Here is a 22,414-nt window from a genome sequence, read left to right as displayed (position 1 = left end):
CCCCACTACGCTCGGGACGCTGTGCAGCTGGGGCTGCAGCATCCTCCTGGTTCCAGCCCCAATAGCAGTGCAAGGGTGCACAGTCCCCGTGCTGCTTCCTGAAGTCTTAGACGTCACAGAATCCGTGACCCCCGTGACTAAATTGTAGCCTTAATTGTGACACAGGGTGTTTGGGATAGTAGTGAGTGTGTCAGGCAGGCCTGCTATGACTTAGACTAGAGTGGGCTCTTTGTCAGTGAGCAGGGAGGGACTCTTAAGGTCACACTTCTTGTGGTTATAGCAAAAAGCTTGAAAATGCAAACTCAGGGCACTTTAAAGGTAAATAAAAAAAGAGTCTGATCATCTTTGTTGTAAAATGATCAGTCTTGACACACAGACTCATGAGTTTTGAATACGTAGCAAGAGGGCTGAGCTGTGCCTTTCTCCAGTAGCCTCCGTGGGGGGATTACAGAGCACCAGAAGCGTCATCCGTAGCTTTGCGCTTGTCCAGGATCCCCAAATCCCTCTCCTGGGCAGTGGCGCTGCCTGCAAGGGATGCTCCGCAATATTCCCCCACTTCTCCTGCCGTTGTTCCGCCCTTTGCCTTTGCTAGTTTCCCCCCCTGTGGTCCCGTACTGGGGTCTGCTCGGGGAATAAGGGCTGTGCCTCTGCACGCTGATCACAGCGGGGAGTGGTGCCTCCCTGGGTGGTGACTGCTGCGGCTACCAGCAGGGGCTCGCTCCTCCACGGTGCAGGGGGCGCTGTGGCCTCCAGGCGCAGCCGTTCGGCCGGGCTGATGTCGCTCCTTGCATTCGCCGCCTCCTCGGTGCTGCATCAGGAAGTCGGGTCTCGCTTTTGGTGGCTGCTGCCGCCGGAGCTGGATTGAGACCTGAGACAACCCCACCCCCACTTAACCCCATTATCCAATCAGCGGCCCCACCACCCGACACTGCCGGGTTCTGTGCCGGCGCTCTTGTCTTATTAAGGAAGCAACGCTGCTCCTGATTGGTTGGCGGAGGCCGCCGCGGCGGCTTTTCAAGCAGGGGAGCGAGGGAGCGCGTGCATGCTAGGGAGCGCGAACCCGAAATCCTAGCGCGAGCGAGCCTGGGCTGCTGCCGGGAGCGGCGCGGCGCGCGGGGCTGCACCTGTGCGGCTGCACCTTAAGAGAGGAGCCGCTCCGGGGACGCGGAAATGTACCAGCGGCCGGCAGTGGCAGCAGCCTGGGCAAACCCCGCCCCCTTGCAGTAGCCCAGTTTCCAACTCTTCATCTTTGGTCCAGGCAGCACCTTGTAGCCTATGCCCCTGCCAGCCCCGCTCCCCGTTCAGCCCCAGCAGCCCACGTCCCCGCATCCAACACCTTCACCGCCCTGCTCCTCCCACAAGCGGCTGCAGGGCACCTTATCATCTTTACTCCCTGCTCCACCTCTTGCACCTTGATCACGGTTTCCTCCCAACTCGTGCTAAACCGCAGTGCCAGGAACTGGGCCCCTCCCCTCCAGACTCATGGCACAGAACGCCTGTCCCAGCTCTGCACTCATTGTAGGGGACTGTGCAGATATGAATCCCAGGAAGGTGGCTCTCATCACGGGCATCACTGGCCAAGTAAGTGTTTGGGGGGCCGGAGGGGGGAGCGGAGAAGAGTACAAATGTAATTGCTTCTTTCCTCTACCCCAGTCGTTAGGCAGGGCCAGGGGTGAGTGACACATGTGGGTTGCCTCTATCTACACGTGTTTCTGCTTGATTGTTAGTTAAGTACAGTAAGGTGCCTATTGCCACACTGATCAGCATGTATCAGCTCCCTACTGTGCATCAGTATGTATTGCATTGATACCCGGCTAAAAATAAGGACTGCTATTACTTACCAAACAAAATTTGGCCCAACTTCATCCTTAACTGATATTGACCAAAGAGAGGAAAGAAACATTTGCAACTGGTATGTAAGAATAGGGTCTCATCTCCTGTTTTCTACAGTTTTACAACTTTTAGTGTAGCCTATCCTGTGCTGTTTACATGCAAAAATGAGGTCACTTTGATCTTAGTATACAGTTTATCTTCCAGCATTTGACTTACAAGACACAATTCTTAATCTTGGGAGATGAATGAAGAGAAATATTAAAGCCTGCTGCAATAGGAATACGTTTTTTCGCTTGACAGGCAAAGGATTGCTTTTCCATGCAAGAATGAGGGAACATTGTTGTCTTAACTTGGTGGCCAGGTGTAGCTTTGCAGGTAAAATGTGATCACTTCCCCATTGAGACAAACTTCCTTGCAGTTGAAACTTGATACAGTGCTTCATTATGGGTGCTAATTATTGGATCTAAATTGAGGTGCCTAGAGCTAGAGTTCTCCTCTTCTCTTCTCTCTTTCTCTCTCCCCCTCCCCCGATGTTGAATGCCTATGACTCCAGTTGAAATAGTAGGAGCTGTGAGTGCTCGGCATTTTGGAACATCCATCTCAGGTTGAACACCAAAACTAGCAGGAGCTTTTGCAGAAATTGGCTTAGGTGGCTTGTGCAAACCCATATAACAGGCTAATGATAGAATTGGCAATAAAACCCTAATCCATAGTCCCTTGTTCTATGCATTAGATATTGCTGCCTTGTAGAAGGAAGAGACTATTGCAGAGTTGCATCAAAAGCTATAATCCTTAGGAATCTTTTAATACAAATAGGTGTGTCTGAGTCTTTGTTTACAGCAGCCCTTATACCAGAAAGTGTGAGACCTATTCCGAGAATAGAGCTGGACAGAACAAAAATGTTGCAGAATTCCTTTTCACTGTGCCTTGGTCTCCTTTTTGGAATTATTGCAGAATAGGTAAATTCACCTGACATCATGATAACTTCCTGGCAAGCTCTTTTGGTGGGAGACATTCTTCCAAACTGCCCTTAAATTCCAGCCTCTTATGTATGTAGTAGTGTAAGAAACGCACATTGAGCAAGGCATGGGCTTGCAGTTTCTCTAAGAGCTCAAAAATAAGAGCAAATGCTGGTCTTGACACTTAGTCTAAATAGCATGACTTTGCCCATATCATCTCACTTTTCATAAGCTTGCATCTGGCAGCATTGTTGCCATAAAGATGGGCTAATAAATATACATGTTAGGTAGCAGGGCTCGGATAATCTAACCTTGTATTGTTATTTACAGGAAATTCTTTCCTTTACCCTAAATGCGTTTTTTCAGTTTAAATAATTGCCCCAAAACCCAACAAACTGTTAATTTCTAGTAGGGGACAATCAGTGACACATAATACAGTTAACATTTCCACTTCTTTGTGAGTACATTCTTGTCATCCGTGTAAACAGGATGTGTAGAGGACACAAATTGGAAACTACAGTGGATTGGCAGAGATTTATAAGGTGTCAGTTAACCTTGTGAAGAGCAAAGAGAATAAAGGACTTGCCCAGGACTTGAAAGAAAGCCTTGGCCTTGTCATGTTTAACACTAGTGGGGGATGATTTGGGAGGGTGAGTGACTGCCAAAGCACACAACCACAAAACATACCTAGATATTTCTAGTATTTCTGAAACTGCATGGAGGAGCAGCAGCAGCCTCTTCCCTTTCTCCTTGCATCCAACCCCCAAAAGAGGGAAACATCTCACCTATTTCCTCTGGCTTGTTGCGCTGTTCCTTTGTATTTGATCTTCTGCCTCTCTAGCCCTTCAAGCTTTTTGCTTGTGGAATTCAGAAACTGGGTAGCTTCCCCATCCTTCTGCATAATTAGGTGGCTCAAACCAATTGATGCCAAGCAGATTTTGGCACTAAATGCTTATCAGTCTGGCTGATTGACCTTCACAGGGAAACTTCTAATGAGCTGCAGCGACTTGAACTTGCTTTGATCCACCGGAGTGTGCAGCCCCGCCCCCCCGGAGCACTGCTTTGCCGCGTTATATCCGAATTTGTGTTGTATCGGGTCACGTTATATCGGGGTAGAGGTGTAGTAAGGTGTTGGCGGTGGGAGGAGGGGGGGAAAAGAGGATGTTTTTTCAAATAAAATGGGTCAGAGCAGGTAGGATTTAGAGCCCCTCTTTATAAAGGTACTCAAACATCCCAGCTATTGTAGCTCTAAATTTCCCAGGTAGTATAGGTCTAATCTGAATTGGGAGCATAGCATATGTATATTGCCCTGTTTCTTTCAAAATCTGGGTTTCTTTTTCTCATTGCTCCTTAGCCAAATCAAAAATTGAAGATTTTTCTTCATTAATCCAGTTCCCCCCACTTCTTCACACAGACTATTACTTTTCCCAGCAACTTTCTGGCTCCTCCTCCTCCTCTATACTGGACTCCTACATACTGGTTGAGTTGCTCTTATTTCTGCCTGGTCTAGACCTTCAAACAATTAGGCAAAGATGTTGGAGGTAGAGGAGAAAATAGTAGTATCCGAGCCTGCCTCCTTTTGGCTCTATTTCTGAAAAGTCACTACAGCCTGTGGTTGCATGTGAGGTTGGGGGAGGTGGAACAGGGGACATAAGCATAGTCCTTACAAAAGCTTTGTTTACCAAAGGTTAAAATCCTTTGCTAAAATTACTAGGTAGGTTGCTGCAACTCTATTAAATGCTGATCGATTTCTTTTGCCACCCCTGCTTTCTACATGCATTGTTGATCAGGCACATTTCCTCCCAGGCAGATTAATTATTGCAGCAATTTTTATGTGCACGCTAGAACTTGTATTTGCTGCACCTGCTCTGTAGATGGAGGACTTCCTTCTCTGGGAGTGCCTACCTGGCATCTTTTGCTGGTGCTAAAGTCTTAAATTAAAACAAAGAAAATATACAGTCTCATAAACCAAAAAACCCCCATAAAATCATAAATCAAAAATAGTAAACACAATAAGTTTTAAAGACAAGTTGATTTTTCTGAGATCGGGGTCTAGTTTTGTTCTAGGTTGATTTGAACATTAGTTAGCCTTTTATTCTTAACTAGATTTAAGGTTGTTGTAGAATAATGGTATAACTTGTAGGTCTTGATTAGTCGCATAATTGAATTGGAACATCCGTATTAAAGAGACTGACACAGTGTATGGACAACGGATATAACAGGTACATGCTAAGCAAATTCGCTGATCCAACTGGTTTGTCAGCTACAGGAATGTACTTCCTTTGGGCAAAGGATGCTGCAGATCTTGGCTTTTTTCCTAGTGAGGTTACTAAAGTAGTTGAGAGTAGATAAACTTGTTTGTCATGTAGCAGTGTGGTGGATGTAGTATATTTGAACAGTGGGTTGGGAGGTGAAAAAGACCTTTGTAGTTTGTGACTGTATACAGTAGGTAATGGAAAATATTTTCAGAGATCTATTTTTGTGTGTAAGTTTTGCACTTAGTTATGATCTGGCCTACTCCATCTGTTTCCCTTGAAATGCCATGTAGCAAAGCGTTTTCACTGGCTGCAGTGAAATCTAGTGTAGAGGAAAAAGCTCTTTCTCAGAAGCTCCTCTGTCCCTAAAAGTGCCCAGATACAAGCTCATGCTATGGAGAGAGTCAATGGGGGAAAAAATTGTGGATCTAACTACTTCACCTCCCTCCCTTACGGATAATAAGAATCCAGCTTTATGTTGTCTTCTGGCATTTCCTCTCTATCTTGAAGAGATGGCATGTCTTCACACATTCAGCTGCCCTGGGTGGCTATGCACTACTCTCTCATTCTTGCATCTGAAGAAGTGAGGTTCTTACCCACAAAAGCTTATGCTCCCAATATTTCTGTTAGTCTCAAAGGTGCCACAGGACCCTCTGTTGCTTTTTACAGATTCAGACTAACACGGCTACCCCTCTGATACTCATTCTAATGAGTTGGTCCTGCCAGAATAGGGTTGAGGCACACGATTGACAGATGTTGTGCTGTCGGTTTCAGTTCTCTACCTGTTCTGGTATTTCTCATGAGTGTTAGTCACTTCATTTTTGAAGCACTGCATCCACCTATGACACTCTAAATAATAAGTTAAAAGTTGAAGGAAATTCTGTGCATCAGTCCCTAACTTGTAATGACTGAGTCTGTTATTCCTAGTAATGCTTCCCAACTTTTTTCATGTTCTGCTTCATGAAATGAGTGAACCTCTCTAGGGGCATGAAAATGTAAGATTGGTATGCGTAGAAGGAAAGAAAGCGCCAAATGATGCAAGGAATATCTCTGCATACTCGTCTTCCAGTTCTTTCAAATACTTGCTTTCTGTTTTGGAGGCTCTGCTGCTGCTAGCAAATACATGTCCTCCGGACTCCCTACCACCTGTCCTTTCCTCCTTGTCTCACATTCACATGCTCTTGCCAGTACGGAAACCAGAACTGCAAGACTCCTGCAACCCTAGTCTTGGGCCTCCACATTTGAAGGTTAAACTATCAGTAGTCATACTGCAATGGTTCTGTGTTGCTACCAAATTAAACTTCCATTTGACTTGCATACAATTTTGAATATCTTTTTATTTTGATATTTTTATTAGATTGCCAACGGATATTTGTCAGCGATGCGGATGACGGAATGCGCGGTTTTCTTCCTGCTGTTACTTCCCTCTGTGCTTCCTATCAGAAGAAGTGATGCAAAATTGCCTTCTTGCATTTGGTGTATTACAGGGAAGCCTAACAATTCTTTCCTTTCATGCCCCACTAATACAAAAGCTGTATTTGTAATGTTTTTGCATTTCCGGTAGAAATTTATGGTACTAGTGGGGCTGGCACAGTCTTTCCCTTAGTGTCTTATACAGCACTGAGCACATTGTCAGCACTAAACACTCTTTTCTCCAAAAGCTGTATTAAACTTGCATTATTTACTTATTTATATCAAATGCAGTAAGCATTTGTTAATACAATATTAGGCCTGGGATTTTAATTGTATGAAAGTCAGGATATTTGTATATGTAGTACAGTTGTCTTTCAGTATGTTCATACCTAACCTTTGCAAAAATACAGAATCCTATGCTGTCTCAGGGTGTCTGGCCTCTGTGAATGAATTAGGTCTAGCTCCCTGTGCCTGCAGAGGGGCTCCTACTTTCTCCAGTGAGGAGAACAGTCCAGCACCTGGGGACTATAAAGGATCAGGAATCTGAGGGGTGTGAGCGAAGCCTTGGTGAGAGTCAATCAGGAAAAGTCTGGAAGAGGTATTTGGGGAAAGTTGCAGAGAGCAGAAAGCTCGGCAGGCTGTCCCTGGGAAGAGAGAGGGATGAACAGGAAGCAGTGGAGGGGCTAGCTAGCTGTTCTTCCTGAGCCAGAGAGAGCCAACACCAGAGAAGAGTGTACAGAGCTGACATCTAAGACCAGCAGAGGGTGATGCCTGATGGCTCTCAGAACCAGAGAGCTTAAGCCAGGGGGCCAGAGAGGGCGGTGCTGGAGAGTTCGGTTGCGGTGAAGGATGCCAGGGCTGTATTTGGTGGATTGCAGTGTTGGGAATTATTATTAGGCACTGGGCTTTATTTGGCAATAAATTAAGCCCACAAGGGCTGTTTGCCCATAGAAAGACTCTTTAGACTATTTCTGGGGACATAGTAGGAGGGAAACTGAGGCAGGGGTGCATATCTTGCTGGGGCCTGCAGGTGGAGGGTGCTCTAGGTGGGGATGCTGTGTGTCACACGCATATGAAAAAGATACATTTTACTTCAGAGGTATTTACAAAATATTATGTCCTCTTACAGTTTGCTCATATGGGCATTGTCTGTAATAACAATTTTTTTGGATGTGTCCTGCTATTTGTGTGACCACTGGTTGGAACACTTATGTAGACAGGGTTTGGGTGTCTTTACTATGCTTGTCTAGATCTGCTCTGACTAAGGATTGTCAATTTTTTTTTTTTTTTAATTGCCTGGTCTCTAGAGGTTGAGAGTTTCATTGCTGCCTGTAGGATTCTTCAGTATGTTCAGTTTCACTGCATAGAGTATTGTTAATTTTGGACTACTGTTTGGGTAACTTCTTAGTAGCAGGAAAGGCACTGGAGCTGTGGCTATGCAGACTCATAAGGAGAATGTTGCTTCCATTTGTTTGCACTTGGTTCATAGTTCTAAGGTTCTATTTCACAGCTACAAATACTAAAATCCCGAATATAAATGTGAGCTTAATTCTCTAGAAATTTATGGCTTGGGCCCCCCACAAACCGAATAAGCAGCTAAGACTGTTCTGTTTATTGGTGCCTTGGTAAAGGCCATGAAGCTAGAACCAACTCTTGGAGCCTTGATAAGCTCCTGTTCTTTCAGCTCTCTTAGTGAGTAATTGCTCCCTGGTGGTGAGGGGCTGAGCTGGGAGCAATCAGGGAGACATGGTGTAAAAAGTAATTGCTAGGTGAATTCCAGAGCTGTGAATGAAGGCAGATAACCAACATGTTTCTGTGTGTTAAGAGAGGGACTGTGTCGTTCAGGTCTACATGCAATTTCAAGATGGGCAAGGGTGGAACAGTAATCGTGACCTGCAACAGTTGTGCCATGTTTTTCCTGCCTGAAGCCAGAAGGGATGTCCTGTTCATAAATTTGGTGGTCTTGGTATTACTGAAACCTGGTGTCAGTTCCCTGACTGGAATGTTAAAATCAATGCTTATAACTTATTTCAGAAAAATTAAGTGGGCAAAAAGGGAGGGGGAATGGCACACAATCTAAAATGGAATTTCCTGTTTTCAAGTCACTGACAACTAAGAAAATGATCTGATCCATAAGCATTCAAATGTCCTAACGGGTAAAGCACACACTGGGATATTAGTTGGTGTCTGCTACAGCCCACCAAATCACACTAGGAAACAGGATGACTGCCTCATTATGCACCTGTCTGCAATGTGTGTGGGTGGGGGGAAGCTGTGAGATCATGATGGACTTCAATTTGAGTGACACATGCTGGAGGTCTTACGCTGCCAGCACATCGGGGGAGGGATAGCTCAATGGTTTGAGCATTGGCCTGCTGAACCCTGGGTTGTGAGTTCAATCCTTGAGGGGGCCATTTAGGGATCGGGGGGGGGGGAACTGTCAGGAACAGTACTTGGTCCTGCTAGTGAAGGCAGAGGACTGGACTCAATGACCTTTCAAGGTCCCTTCCAGTTCTATGAGAGGTATATCTCCATATATTTGTATTATATCATCATCCTTGGAATTTCTAAATATTTCTAGATGACAGTTTCCTAGTTCAAAAAGTGTTGCATCCAACATGGGAGAATTTTGTATTAGACCTAGTCTTAACCAGTAAAGAGGAACTTATCACAGAATTAAAAAGTAATGGTACTTTAGGTATAAATGATCATGGGCTGATTACATTGATAATGTACAAACAGAATAAAGTCAAAACCAGTGATATATGTACTTGGTGCTTTTAAAAGGGCCAATTTCACAAAGCTGAGAACAATTTGAGTCAAATTTACTAGATGCCCAAAAAGCCATAATGAAGGAAGGCCATATTGATTAAAAAGCTGACTGGGTTCAGAGGAGAAATAAGGCAGCTGTAAATAAATAAGTGTGTGTGTGTGTGTGTATAAACAAATGGAAGAAAGGAGAGGTTGATAATAATATAAATCAGATGCTTGAACTGTAGAAAATTAATATGGGCAGCAGAGGGACACAGTGAGAACTCTATGGCTGGCAGAGTTAAGGACAATAAGAAGTATACGTATAATAGGAACAAAAAGAATCCTGTCCATTACTTGATGGAAGTATCAAGAATAATCTGGAAATATTAGAAATTTTCAATAGATATTTCTGTTCTGTATTTGGAGAGAACAGATGTAGCCATATCATATTATGATACTTTTTCCAGTCCACTAGTATCTTAGGAGGTGTTTTAAACAGCATTTACTAAAATTGGACTTTTTAAATCAACAGGTCTAGATAATTTGCATCCAAGAGTTTTTAAAAGGTCTAGTTGAAGAGCACACTGGACTGTTGATGTTGATTTTCAGTAACTCTTGGAGTACTGGGGATGTTCCAGAAGACTGAAAGAAAGCTAATGTTGTGCCTATGTTTAAAAAGGGAAAACAGGATGGCCCGGGTAATTATAGGTCTGTTAGTCTAAAATTGATCTTGTGCAAAGTAAAGGAGCAGTTGATATGGGACTCTATTTTTTTAATAAAGAAGGGAGGGTAATATAATTAATGTCAATCAATAAGGTTTTATGGAAAATAGATCCTGTCAAACTAACTTGATGTAATTTTTTTAAAAAAAATATAAGTTTGAGAGAGGTAATATTTTTGATGTAATAACTTTAGACTTCCGTAAGGCATTTGAGTTGGTACCACATAACATTTTTATTAAACTAGAATGATATGAAATTAACACTGCACACATTAAATGGATTGAAAACTGGGTAACTGATAGGTCTCAATATGTAATTGTAAGTGGAAAATTCTCATTGAGTGAATGTGGTATGTGTGTTTTGTTTTAAATGAGATTCTGGAGGGATAGATTCTTGGCCCTATGCTTTTTAACCTTTTTGTCAATGAACTGGAAGAAAACATAAACTCATCTCTGATAAAGTTTTGCAAATGACACAATCTGTTAAATAATGAAGAGTACAGGTCTCTGATACAGAGCTATCTGGATCACTTGGTAAGCTGGGCAAAAGCAAATAATATGCGTTTTAACATGGCTAAATGTAAATGTGTGCACCTAGAAGCAAAGGATGTAGGCCATACTTGCAGGACGAGGGACCATATCCTCGTAAGCAGTGACTCCGAAAAAGATTTGGGGACCATGGTGGATAATCAGCTGAACATGAGCTCCCAATGTGACTCTGTGGCCAGAAGAGCTAATGAGATCCTTGGATGTATAAACGAGAATCTTGAGGCAGAGAAACAATGTGTTTTTTTTTTTTTTTTTTTTTTTTAAACCTCTGTTTTTAGCACTAGTGTGACTGCTGCTGGAATACTGTGTCCCACAGTACCCACAATTCAAGAATGATGATGATACTTTACAGCGGGTTCAGAGAAGAGCCATGAGAATAATTAAAGGATTTGAAAACATGCCTTAGATTGAGCTCCTTGAGTCTATCACTATATCTAGCTTAACAAAGAATATTAAGGGGTGACTTGATTACAGTCTTAAAAGTACCTGTATGGGAAACATATATTTAATAATGGGCTCCTCAGTCTAGCAGAGAACATGATCCAATGTCGGGAAGTCAAAGCTTAACAAATTCAGACTTGAAATAAGGCATACGCTTTTAACAGTGAGAATAATTAACCATTGGAATAATTTACTGGGGTTGTGGTGTATTCTTCGTTACTGACCATTTTTAGCGAATTTAAATGTGAATGATTTTTCCAAAAGAAATGCTCTAGGAATTGGGGAAGTTTTATTGCCTCTGTTATATAGGAAGTCCAAATAATGAGTGGTCTCTTCTGGTCTTGGAATCTGACACTATGAACCTTTAAGAAAAGCTTCATACTTATCCATGGGAGTTTTCAATGTCTTTATGATCACAGTGTGGTATCTGTTCAGAAATCCACTAACATACATTGGTTGCCATTAAGCTGCAGTTTCCATAATATTTTTATATTATTGCAACCACTTTTATTCCACTATACAATGCAACTACTTCCTTCAAATTTTGCAGAGCTAAAATATTTTGAATTTAGAACAAGAATGAAAAGTTAAAGGTAGACTTTGAAGAAATTCACAAGATACTGATAAGAGTTTAAGAATGGAATAACCATCTTAACATTAAACTGTCTCTAATATACCCGTGTCTATAATACCATGTGTGCAAGTAAAATTTTTGTCCTCTAGCATTAGTAGTGCATCATACTCTGAAGACGAGCTCTGTGCAAGATTGACAGCTTGTCTCTCTCACCAACAGAAGTTGGTGCAATAAAAAGGTATTACATTACTCCTCTTGTGTCTCTTCATAGTCTAGTATCCAGTAAGATTACCAGGATAAGCATGGTGTTATAAATATATATATATTTTTAAAAATTGTGAAATGCATGTGGAATTCCAAATAACTTAATTTGTTTGATTCTTTTCCAAATTAGTTTGGAGGGATATTTTTGAAACCCGCCTTTTCAAATCAGAAATTAACATTTTTAGTCAGTAAAGGAGTTAGCAGACACTTTTAAAAATAACAAAATCCAGATGTGCCACACAAAATCATGTATGTGTTAGCATTACTTACCTTTATCACATCACATCTAGTTGGCTTTTTAATCAATTAAATTACAGTGAAATGTAACACAGGTTCTGCAAATTGAAAACATAACCAGTATCTATAGACATTAAAATTCCCTAAACAGTAATGCTGTACTTGCATAATTGAATTAGCTATAGTTCAGAAGGGATGGTTTAAATTATTACCAATTGATAAAAATTTTAGTTAATATTTAAATGTTTAAACTGGAAAATGTGATAGGGAAGCTGTATATTTGGAATGCCTGTGTGCTCAATCATTTACATAGCTGTTGGCATTTGCTATCACGTACACACACCACTTTCATTTAAAACTGATTATCCAGACAAAGCTTACAAATTCTGTATTTACAATAGGAATACTTCAAGGAATTTCAGAATCTGCTAGTAAAATGCTCAGGGCATCATTCTTGGGATAGATTTTTGTCACCTTTGGTTAGGTTGAGTAGTACTTTGATTTTATAGGGACTATTTGTAATCAGGCTACTCATGGAGAACCATTAAAAGTGACCGAATCTGACCTGTACTTGTATTACATGAAATTCTTGATTCCTCTATGTTGTATAGCCTATTGGAATTATTACATTTCCCTTTTTATTTCATTATTAGTGTAATAGTGGTGGTTGTACCTGGCAAAGTACATATGCCTTTAGTTAAATTTAGTTTTGTCAAGGGTATGGAGTCATATTTTTATAGGGCTTGTTTTAGAGTTACTAATAAAATTTGCATACATATCAACAAAATGATGATTCAGGAAACATTACTATGTGGTATAGTGATAATTCTTCTCTGTTCCACATTTATATTTAAATATAACCAAACAGTTGCTAACTGCTTTTATAAATATTATTTTTCTGAGATTACTATATTTATTGTGGCATACTGTACTATATTAAATAGGCCCATACAGCAGCAACTAGAAATGTTTGTTTGTTTCCATCTTGTACCATTGAAGTCTATGGCAAGCTGTTGACTTAGATGGAACTATGATTGGGATCCACATCCTTTTCTGCTGTACCAGATAGTAAAATTAAATATTTATTATCTTCATTAGTATTGGTCTTGTATTGTACACAACAAGGGATAGTAAATTACAGATAATAATGTATAAAGTAGTATATACATAGATCCTGGATTATCCTCTACTTTGCCTAACTTAGGCCTGGAAATTCTATAGAGGCAGTGAACAAACAAAATCAGAATGTCTTAAAAATCAATAATTCCTAAATACAATTGAGGTAATGCTTTCTTACATTAGTAGTGCTTAATCCTCTTATTTAAAAGGACACTGTCAAAGTATTTTAAACGGTTTGAATTGCCTTTAACTTAAGTGTAATAGGAAATGCCTTATGGGTTTTAAAAATCTAGTTTTTGGTTGTGGCTGCCAGTTGGATTGTGAAAACAAGCACCCCTTTCCACACCTTCTTGCCATAGGGCCTCCCATTATTGTATGTTAGCAAAGAGGAAGAACAACCCACTACTCCTTTTTTCCTGTGGGATGCTGATATTTTAAATATCAGCGAAAGAATATTAACTTCTGCTTGACAAGTAGTGGAAAAGTACTAAATGTAGTCCAGCTCATAGTAGTAGGAACAAAAAATTGTCCCTTACTTTATTCCTGACTCAAAACCTAAATGTTTCCTTCTTTTTCACTAAGTTGTTCTTGCCTTAGAGGAACGAGAAGTTCAGTTCCACCCTCCTTGACTGTCTGATGTGTTGGGCTTCCATCTCACCTAGCCCCACTAGAATGTGCATCACAATGCTCTGACACTTGCGGACACTATACCTGGGACGTTAAACATTTTGATTTCTCTACTTCATTTTCCAAGACTTTGGTTCTCTTTCTCCCACTTGGGTGTGCCCTTTAGTTTACCGTTTCCATGCTGATGCCTGGCGTGCTCTACTTTCATGTTCTTCATGAACCATTTCTTTCGTCTCACTGTACTTGGCTCCACATGAACTTTCAGAATTAACTTCTAGATGAACAGTTAAGTGGCCCTTGTTTTCCCCTTTTATAGAAATATTAAGGTTTTCATGGATACTGCTCAGGAAAATAAAGGGTCTGAATTTTGCATTTCTGACTGGGCTAATTCCATTTAAAAGTGCCATGTTGTGAGGAGAAAAATAGCCCAGTACAGCCCAGTACTTTTACTCTTACAGCAAGAACTTAAACATTTTCAGTCCCATGAAAATCTGTTTTCTCTGTTGGCTCAGGGAGGCTACGGCATTTCAGTGGGAGTTGAAGACTGTCCATATTTCTCTCATAAAATGTCCCTATAATTACTTTCAAATGTTGACTTCATTGTATATGGCCTGTTTGTGTGTGAAGGGCAGGATGGAGGCCAGATTGTATCCGCAGATGACTGGAAAAGGGAGTGGGTGGCCAAAAAAATAAGTAGCGAGAATGTTCTGGTGACACAAATGCAAACCCACACTTTTAATGAAGGTTTGAAGTCTTGAGAGGTGCAATGTGCTAGCAAACTACAGTGTATCAAATTCAGTTCTGACCACAATTTTAAAGAATCGCAGCCTTGGGGTTTTTAATTGTTTCTGATTCATGCTAAGAAGCAGTTTGTGTTTAAAAGAACACCAACTGTTCTAGTCTGAATTTACCTATTTTTACAAGAAGCAGTAAAGATTACTGTAGTTGAGAGAGAGTTTTTCAGCTCTATTTGTGCATTTAACAGTATATAGTTTGTGTTTCACTTTTTTAAAGATAGGAATGTTATTTATCAACAGTTTGTCAGGCAAGCTAGAGATGAGGAGCCGTGCCTGGAAATACTTGACTTAAAGGAGCACGTTCAACCTGAAATCTCATCAAATATCTTAATGCATTTATTTTTACTTTGCGGATCCAGGGATGGGAGGGGTAGGGGGCAGTAGAGTGTCAAACTGTTCTAATACATACAAATGTGCTATAGTAACTTGCATCCATGTCATGACTTTACTCACATGGAGGGGGGAAAAATCCAGAATTGGCACAACTCCCAAACATATACACATTTTAAAAAAAACCCAAACACCCCCCACATTTAAATTACACCAGCACATTGCCAAACTCTACAGAAATTATCCTCGGATGAATGCTTTCAAAGGTAATATATTCACAATCCAAATTCATTGATACATGTCTTTAAACTTAAGCTTGTTTTTCATTTTAATGACGAGCCTACTGTAATTTTTTCGACGTGACCTGTTCACCATTGTCTCTAGTGTATGATCTCCGTCACTATTAAGATTGCTATTGTTAAAAAGGGTGATATTTTAAATTGGTACAGTGTCCTAATATACTATACACATTAGGAGAAAGCTATTCTGTATTCCAGTTACATGTCCTTGGTAATCTGGCTTTATCATTTTAAAAAAAATTATTTTATATTGCAGGATCTCCCAACCTAAGTTCCCACTAAGATGCATGGCCGCGCAGCAGTCTATTAAGTCCACACAGGTGCTCAGGACTGCGGTGGGGAGAGATGCTTCTCCCCCAGCCCTGGACCTGCCGTGGGCGGGGAGTGGTACACCACCCCCAGTCCCAACCCAGCCCGGACCTTCCGTGGCCGAGGGACAGGTGCCTTTCCTGCCCGGGTGGGGGAGGGGGAGAGGGGGAGGGGGAGAGTGTGTGCGTGCGCTGGTGGGAGTCCTCTCTCCCTGCTGTAGCACTGGGGCAGCCTGCACCCGTAGCCCCTCATCCCCAGCCCCACAGAGCCTGCACCCCCAGCCGGAGCCCTCACCTCCCTGCACCCTAGCCCTGAGCCCCCACCCATACTTTGAACCCCTCGTCTCCACGCCTGCAACATGAATTTTGTTATATGCACCAATACGGAGGTGATGTGTGAATATAACAAAATTCATTCCGCACACATGTGGGAGAAATTAGAGGGAACACTGCTCCCAACAGTATATTCCTGACGGGTGTTTGATTCATTGAAGTGTTGTATTTCTCCCCTTTTTCTGGGATAATTGCTGCCCCAAGATCAGTGTAAAGAGTGCTGCGTCTATTTTCATATATACTTGTGGCTAGTTATTCATTGATATTTGATTGTGTTGTATAGAAGAGTAGATCTGCTTAATTGAAGAATTACAGGTGACTTAATATCAAATGTTCACTAGGGAAAATGTCTTCAAATCTGCTGATGTTGTTTGATGTTTGAGCACACAGTAGCCAAGTTTAGAAGAGCTAAAGCATTTAACTGCAGATCAACAGCATTTTCAAATCCTAAAGCTAACATGGTCTTTACATATGGATCTATTATTTTCTTAAACAATACATTTTAGAATAAAATATAATGGTATGTAATTTGTTCTCAGAATACCTGTAGCCTGTTAAGCCTCCTTTCTGCAGTAATTACCTAATTTTTTTTTTTTTTTTAAAAAGCAAAGTCCTGTTTGAGGTATTGAGTCATATCCGAAGATTGGATTTTATTTTCCATTCATAAATTATATCAAATATAGTTGACTTTTTTTATTTATATTGGGTAAAACAACAAAAGTGCTCCCTATGATTATAGGCCTAATATACCTGGTTCTAACTGAAAGCAGTTTTTACAGATGGGTGTTACTTTCCTGAAAGTAGAACAGAACTGCAGATATAGCCTTAATCATTGTGCTAAAACCAGCACTTCTCTATTATTGAATGACCATTTTACTTGTACTATTAAAAAATGGTGTCTTACAGGTGTTTGGAGTAAATCTGTGAGACAACCCTTGTAAGTTTCTAAACCATCATATAAATTCTCATAATAACCTTCATATAGGCCAGTGGTTTTCAATCTTTTTTTAATTTGTGGACCCCTAAAAAATTTCAAATGGAGGTGCAGACCCATTAGAAACTGTAGACGTACTCTGTGGACCCCCAGGGGTCTGAGGATGATAGGTTGTAAACCACGGAGATGACTCTTTTCTTGTAGGTCTTTAGACATTAACCAAAATTCCATATTTCTGAAATTATTATTGCTTTTAATTATCAAGGCAAACAGGGGGCCGTGATGAGGAAAAGGTAGAAGAAGAAACTAGCTTCCTGTTATGACCAGGACTGATATGGTCTGTTTTTTAAATTGAGTCTCCTTGAAAATAGGTATTTCTCTCCTTATTGCAGTTTTTCACCATGTGCGTTCAGCTGCCAGGATTTCCCAGGTGGCAGCAGCAGTGGTACTATCTTAAGTAAATGCTTGAAGGGATATTTGAAGTAGAAACATTGCTAACTTTTCCTGTTCCTCACCCCCAACATCAACATGCCCAGCTATAGGAACTTCCTGGAATACATGTAAATTCATGTTGATATTGTATAGCTGCGCCTATCATCTGTTCTGTTTAAAGCATATAAAACCAGCATTTGATTGAAATATGCTGCCCTTTGCTTCCGCAGAGTCCCAATTTAGGCACCAGCATTAGGAAATCAATGAAACAATTTGGTGCACAGCATCCGGTCTGGAGTAATGTTAAGCTCTTTGAGGAGTGACCCACCCTCCTCTGTTATGAGAACCAAAAACTCAGTAATCACTTCTGTGATTACTATTTCTAACCCTATTAAAGTAGTTGGAGATTGATACATTGCCTCTCTTGTGTACAATAGGATTAACGCTCCAGTGCGTAGAGCTATCCTGCCTACTAGAGAAGTTAATTTGAGAGCAACTGGAGTTCGGGGTTGACAGATTCCATAGCCCTACTTCTAGGAATGGCTTTTTAAATTGAAAACAGGAAGGAAAAGAAACAAACTTTTTATCTTGGCTCAGATTGAAAATTCTTTTGGACTGTTGTTGAAATATGAATTGTGGAAACCGAGGTAGTCCAGAATTGTTACAAAAAGTATTTGGTTTTTACAGCTTATCCTTGCTGATGTTCAGAAAATGTGTGCATATGAGGGAGACTCATTATAGTATTACTTGTATAGATTTTTAGGGTAGTATGCACATAGGTGTATCTATATATCTGTCCATTAGAAGTTATTGTACAATAAAGTACTTTATTTGGATATGGTTAATATATTTTGAAACAGTTGATCCCTGTTTTATTTATTTATATGTATTTAGAAACGCTTAATCCCCTTGAAAATGATACAGGAGACGGAAAAACAGGAATTGGGTGAAGCTGAAGCTTCTGGTCCTAATGTTGTTGCTGTTATCTAGCCCAACTAATTCCAATGGGCCTCCATCCTTGCTACAGCAAAAGCTATATTGTAAAGACTGGCTAAAACACCGCACCCCCATACCCTGTTTTGAATGCTGTTGGCTGGCTGGTGTGACTGGGGGATTAATGTTCAAAGCCAGTTTAATATTTGACTTCCAGAAGAATGCCTGTTTAAAAAGCCCTGTCCTCTAATTTATTTAACACTAGATGATTAGATTTAACTTACTTTACAGGATAACTGTTACCAGTCTGTAAAGCGATAATCTATCCTGATATCACACTTTCGCTGCTTTTAATTCATGTGTTTTTGAGGTTGCCTAATATTGTCAAACTTCTGGTATGAAGTAGCAGATTCTTTGCTTCACCACAATCTGAATATTCCTTATGACCTCTAAGCCTGCCTAGCCTTTACCTCTGCAATTGTGACCCCATGGATTAAATTATTAAAGTATGGCTCATTCATGTAGTTTTTTCTTTTGGCAAAATATGGAGTGGTTTGAAATGCCAGCATGTTGCATACTGTAGCAGACAGGATTAAAGATAGATAAAATTCAGTTCTGTATAGGGGACACATGAAAGACACTTGTTAAGAGTTTAAGTTGGGTATAGTGCCTTACATGGGCAGGGCCGCCCAGAAAGGGGGGGCAAGTGGGGCAATTTGCCGCAGGCCCCACAGGGGCCCCCATGAGAATATAGTATTCTATAGTACTGCAACTCCTTTTTTAATGGAAGGGGCCCCTGAAATTGCTTTGCCCCAGGCCCCCTGAATCCTCTGGGCAGCCCTGTACGTGGGCCTTCTACACAGAAATGAATTTCACCCAGATATAGTATAATTTCTTCTAGAGAAATCGGCTTACTACACAATTTAAGCTGTCCTGTATAGATGTAGCAGTAATTGTGGACAAGTTTGGTGTTAGTGTTAGTCTTTTGAGGAATTGGGTGCATGCCATTAATTAACCATCAGTTTGATATATTTTTTGGGGGCGGGGGGGATATTTCATTATCCCTTGATTGTAGCATCAAATTCTTGATTTTTTTTTTTAAATCTATAAATATGTAACTTTTTCACCTTATTGCTTATTCACAAATTATAATTGTGTGATTGTGTAAAGACAACACACTTCAGTAAATCCTATTTTTTCCCTTAATATCAGGGTTTTTCATCTTTTTAGAACTTTTTTCATTTTTGAAATTTAAAAAAAATTGTAGTTTGCTCCTGAAACTGTTCATTATCCTGAGGCGCTGTTCATTCAATGGAGGGGTGGGTCCTACCTGGTTTTTCTGGTTGTGCTGCTTCATAGTAGCATTCTGCTACAGTAAAGCTGTCCACCTAGAGGTAAAAGTCAAATGGTGCCATTTACAGGACAGAATTAATCTAAAAGGCAAACACACTTCATACAAAGGAAAATGGTAGTAAATGAAGTCTGTTTTTCTTATGGAAGAAAATATTTGTAGCCAGAGGCTTTCATTACATAGCTTTTATTTGATACATCAATGCTATTTCCTCTTTCAGAACAGTGTCATAATACATCAGTTTTGGGGTTTCTTTGCTCATAATAATATGTATATGTGAAAATTCTCCATCTTCCTGTAGGCTTAAAAATAAAAAGTGAATTAGCCTGTATAATGTCACTTCCAGGTATGTGCACACTCTGATTTGAAAATAGAAGACTTAAGATGAATAAACTTTCTAAAATAGCAATTGCCCACATTACTTTGGCTTACAACACTATATTATGAAGCTCTTTTTTCCTTGGTGCATTTGAACTCCCACAGCTTATATTCTGAGAAGGAAATGAATCAGACTTAAGCCTTGATTAACAATATCATTACCAATTATTACTGGTGGTAAATGCTATATGTGTACAAGGTAACGCAGCCATAAAAGACTTTGTGTGCCCAGTATATTTAATTATCAGATCTTACGTCATCTCTTTCTTAGTCCTATTCTTTTACCAAGTGCTCTATAGTCTTGTGTTTAGTTACAGTATAGCAGTTCAGCTCTGTGCCATCCACTTCCCTCTGGATACCTGGCAAGAATCCCAGCCACTGATTTTTGTCAGGAAAAATCTTGTCAGTAGAGTCATTGTTGTCAGCTGCTGCTTGTTACCAGCTTTGAGGCTAGGCTGATGGCTAACTTTAGCGCTGACATCATATATATATATTTTTTTAGTTTTCTCAATTTGAGTGGGAAGGGAAAAAACTCTTCAGTGAGCAGTTGTCCAGACGCCCATATGGAATTATGAAGTGTGCGTCTTTCTAAACACTGTCTCACTGTGTCACAGCTGGACTGCTCCACAGTGATGCAGCTAGATCATAAAACAGTACTTCAGGATACATCTATCTATCTTACCCTGGGAGTTGGAAGAGTTGCCAGTTTATTCCCAAAGTCAAGCTTTTCTCATGCTTGAAAAAAGCCACTGAGTTGGCCAACAAAATATTTTTTTTACTATTTAAAGATTTAGTCTTGTCTAGATGTGCAGAGATTTACATACTTAATACCTTTTTATATTGAGGAATTATTGCATTAAAGAATAATTTTAGGAGGTGCTGGAATTGACCAGAAAGTAATACTTTTCTTTGGATCTCCTTTGGGGAATTTTTAGAAATTACTCACTCTGTGGTTTTCAGTGTAGTAATTTTTGCATTGGACGCTTGAGTAAGTTAATATTTTATATTGCAAAAGTACCTTCAGGAGTTTGTTGCTCCGCTTTAGTGTCAACCTTTCACCCCCCCTTACTCCCCCCCCCCCCCCGATTCTGCAGTCCTTCCTCACATCCATGTTACTCACAGTTGCACAATTGAGTTCTGTTTCTTTTAAAAAGTGGATGGATTTGATGCTTGTGGAGAATGGACTAGACCAGGGGTCAGCAACCTTTCAGAAGTGGTGTGCTGAGTCTTCATTTATTCACTCTAATTTAAGGTTTCGCATGCCAGTAATACATTTTAACATTTTTAGAAGGTCTTTTTCTATGTCTATAATATAGAACTAAATTATTGTTGTATGTAAAGTAAATAAGCTTTTTAAAATGTTTAAGAAGCTTCATTTAAAATTAAATTAAAATGCAGACACACACTCCGTCGGGACCGGTGGCCAGGAACCGGGCAGCGGAGTGCCACTGAAAATCAGCTTGCGTGCCGCCTTCGGCATAGAATCATAGAATGTCAGGGTTGGAAGGGACCTCAGGAGGTCATCTAGTCCAACCCCCTGCTCAAAGCAGGACCAATTCCCAACTAAATCATCCCAGCCAGGGCTTTGTCAAGCCTAAGGAAGGAGATTCCACCACCTCCCTAAGTAACCCATTCCAGTGCTTCACCACCCTCCTAGTGAAAAACTTTCCTAATATCCAAGCACTAAACCTCCCCCACTGCAACTTGAGCCCATTATTCCTTGTTCTGTCATCTGGTACCACTGAGAACAGTCTAGGTTGCCTACCCCTGGACTAGACAGAACCCAGGCATATTTGTGTAAACTTCCCTCCCCCCCGACTGGATTCCTGCCAATACACGTTAGTCTATACCTGCAATAATCCTAGATTGCCGCTCTTCTATGATGGGTCTCTGAGTAGAGCCTTCCAATTGTGCTGAATGGGCCAGATTGCATGGTGGTTTCTGATATGGACCAAAGTCCCCGGGCCCGAAGTGACAGAAAACACATAAGAAAGTCTTCTACCTTATTCAAAATGTCAGTTCACTTTAATAGGAGTAGAAAGAAGCCTATATATATTTAATATATTGCATCCTGAGATATATTTGAGGGTGGTTAAGAGCAGGGCTGGCTCCAGGCACCAGCCCACCAAGCATGTGCTTGGGGCGGCACCTGGAGGGGGGCGGCGCGGCGCTCCGGCCCGAGAGCTGGGCCGCGACTGGGCTCGCCGCCCTCCCCCTGGCTCCCTGGCCGCCGGGGAGAGCGGAGCCCCAGCTGGGCTCCCTGGCCGCCGGGGAGAGCGGAGCCCCAGCTGGCTCGCCGCCCTCCCCCCAGCGCTCCGGCCGGTTGGGGAGAGCAGGTCTGCGTCCGGGCTCAGCGCCCTCCCCTGCTGCGCTCCCCGCGGGGGGGGGGAGCAGCGGGAGGCTTTTTTGCCTGGGGCGGCAAAAAAGCCAGAGCCGGCCCTGGTTAAGAGACAGGATTTGTCCAGGGATGTGTCAAGCATGGGCACAAGGGCTTGTGGTCTGTAGAGAGCAATCCTCTCCAGATTTTGGAATGCAACCCTACATTCCTGAGTCTCGCCATTCCTTTACTGTCA

The 22,414-nt window shown here is 41.3% G+C and overlaps 1 protein-coding gene across 1 annotated transcript in view; it reads left to right on the top strand.

The window, feature by feature from the left end:
• The first annotated feature begins 913 nt into the window (after positions 1 to 913).
• The window catches only part of GMDS (GDP-mannose 4,6-dehydratase), a 563,918-nt gene continuing 542,417 nt past the window's right edge, over positions 914 to 22,414 (top strand). Inside the window, exon 1 of the mRNA XM_054018107.1 lies at positions 914 to 1,581. Within this exon, the coding sequence (XP_053874082.1) occupies positions 1,483 to 1,581 (99 nt within the window). The 5' untranslated portion in view covers positions 914 to 1,482. The remainder of the gene's footprint in view (positions 1,582 to 22,414) is intronic.

This window comes from Malaclemys terrapin, chromosome 2 (assembly GCF_027887155.1).
Source record: "Malaclemys terrapin pileata isolate rMalTer1 chromosome 2, rMalTer1.hap1, whole genome shotgun sequence".
In the NCBI taxonomy this organism is placed as follows: Eukaryota; Metazoa; Chordata; order Testudines; family Emydidae; genus Malaclemys; species Malaclemys terrapin.
The sequence above is the reverse complement of the archived record's forward strand: the minus strand, read 5'-3'. Positions and strand labels throughout refer to the sequence as shown.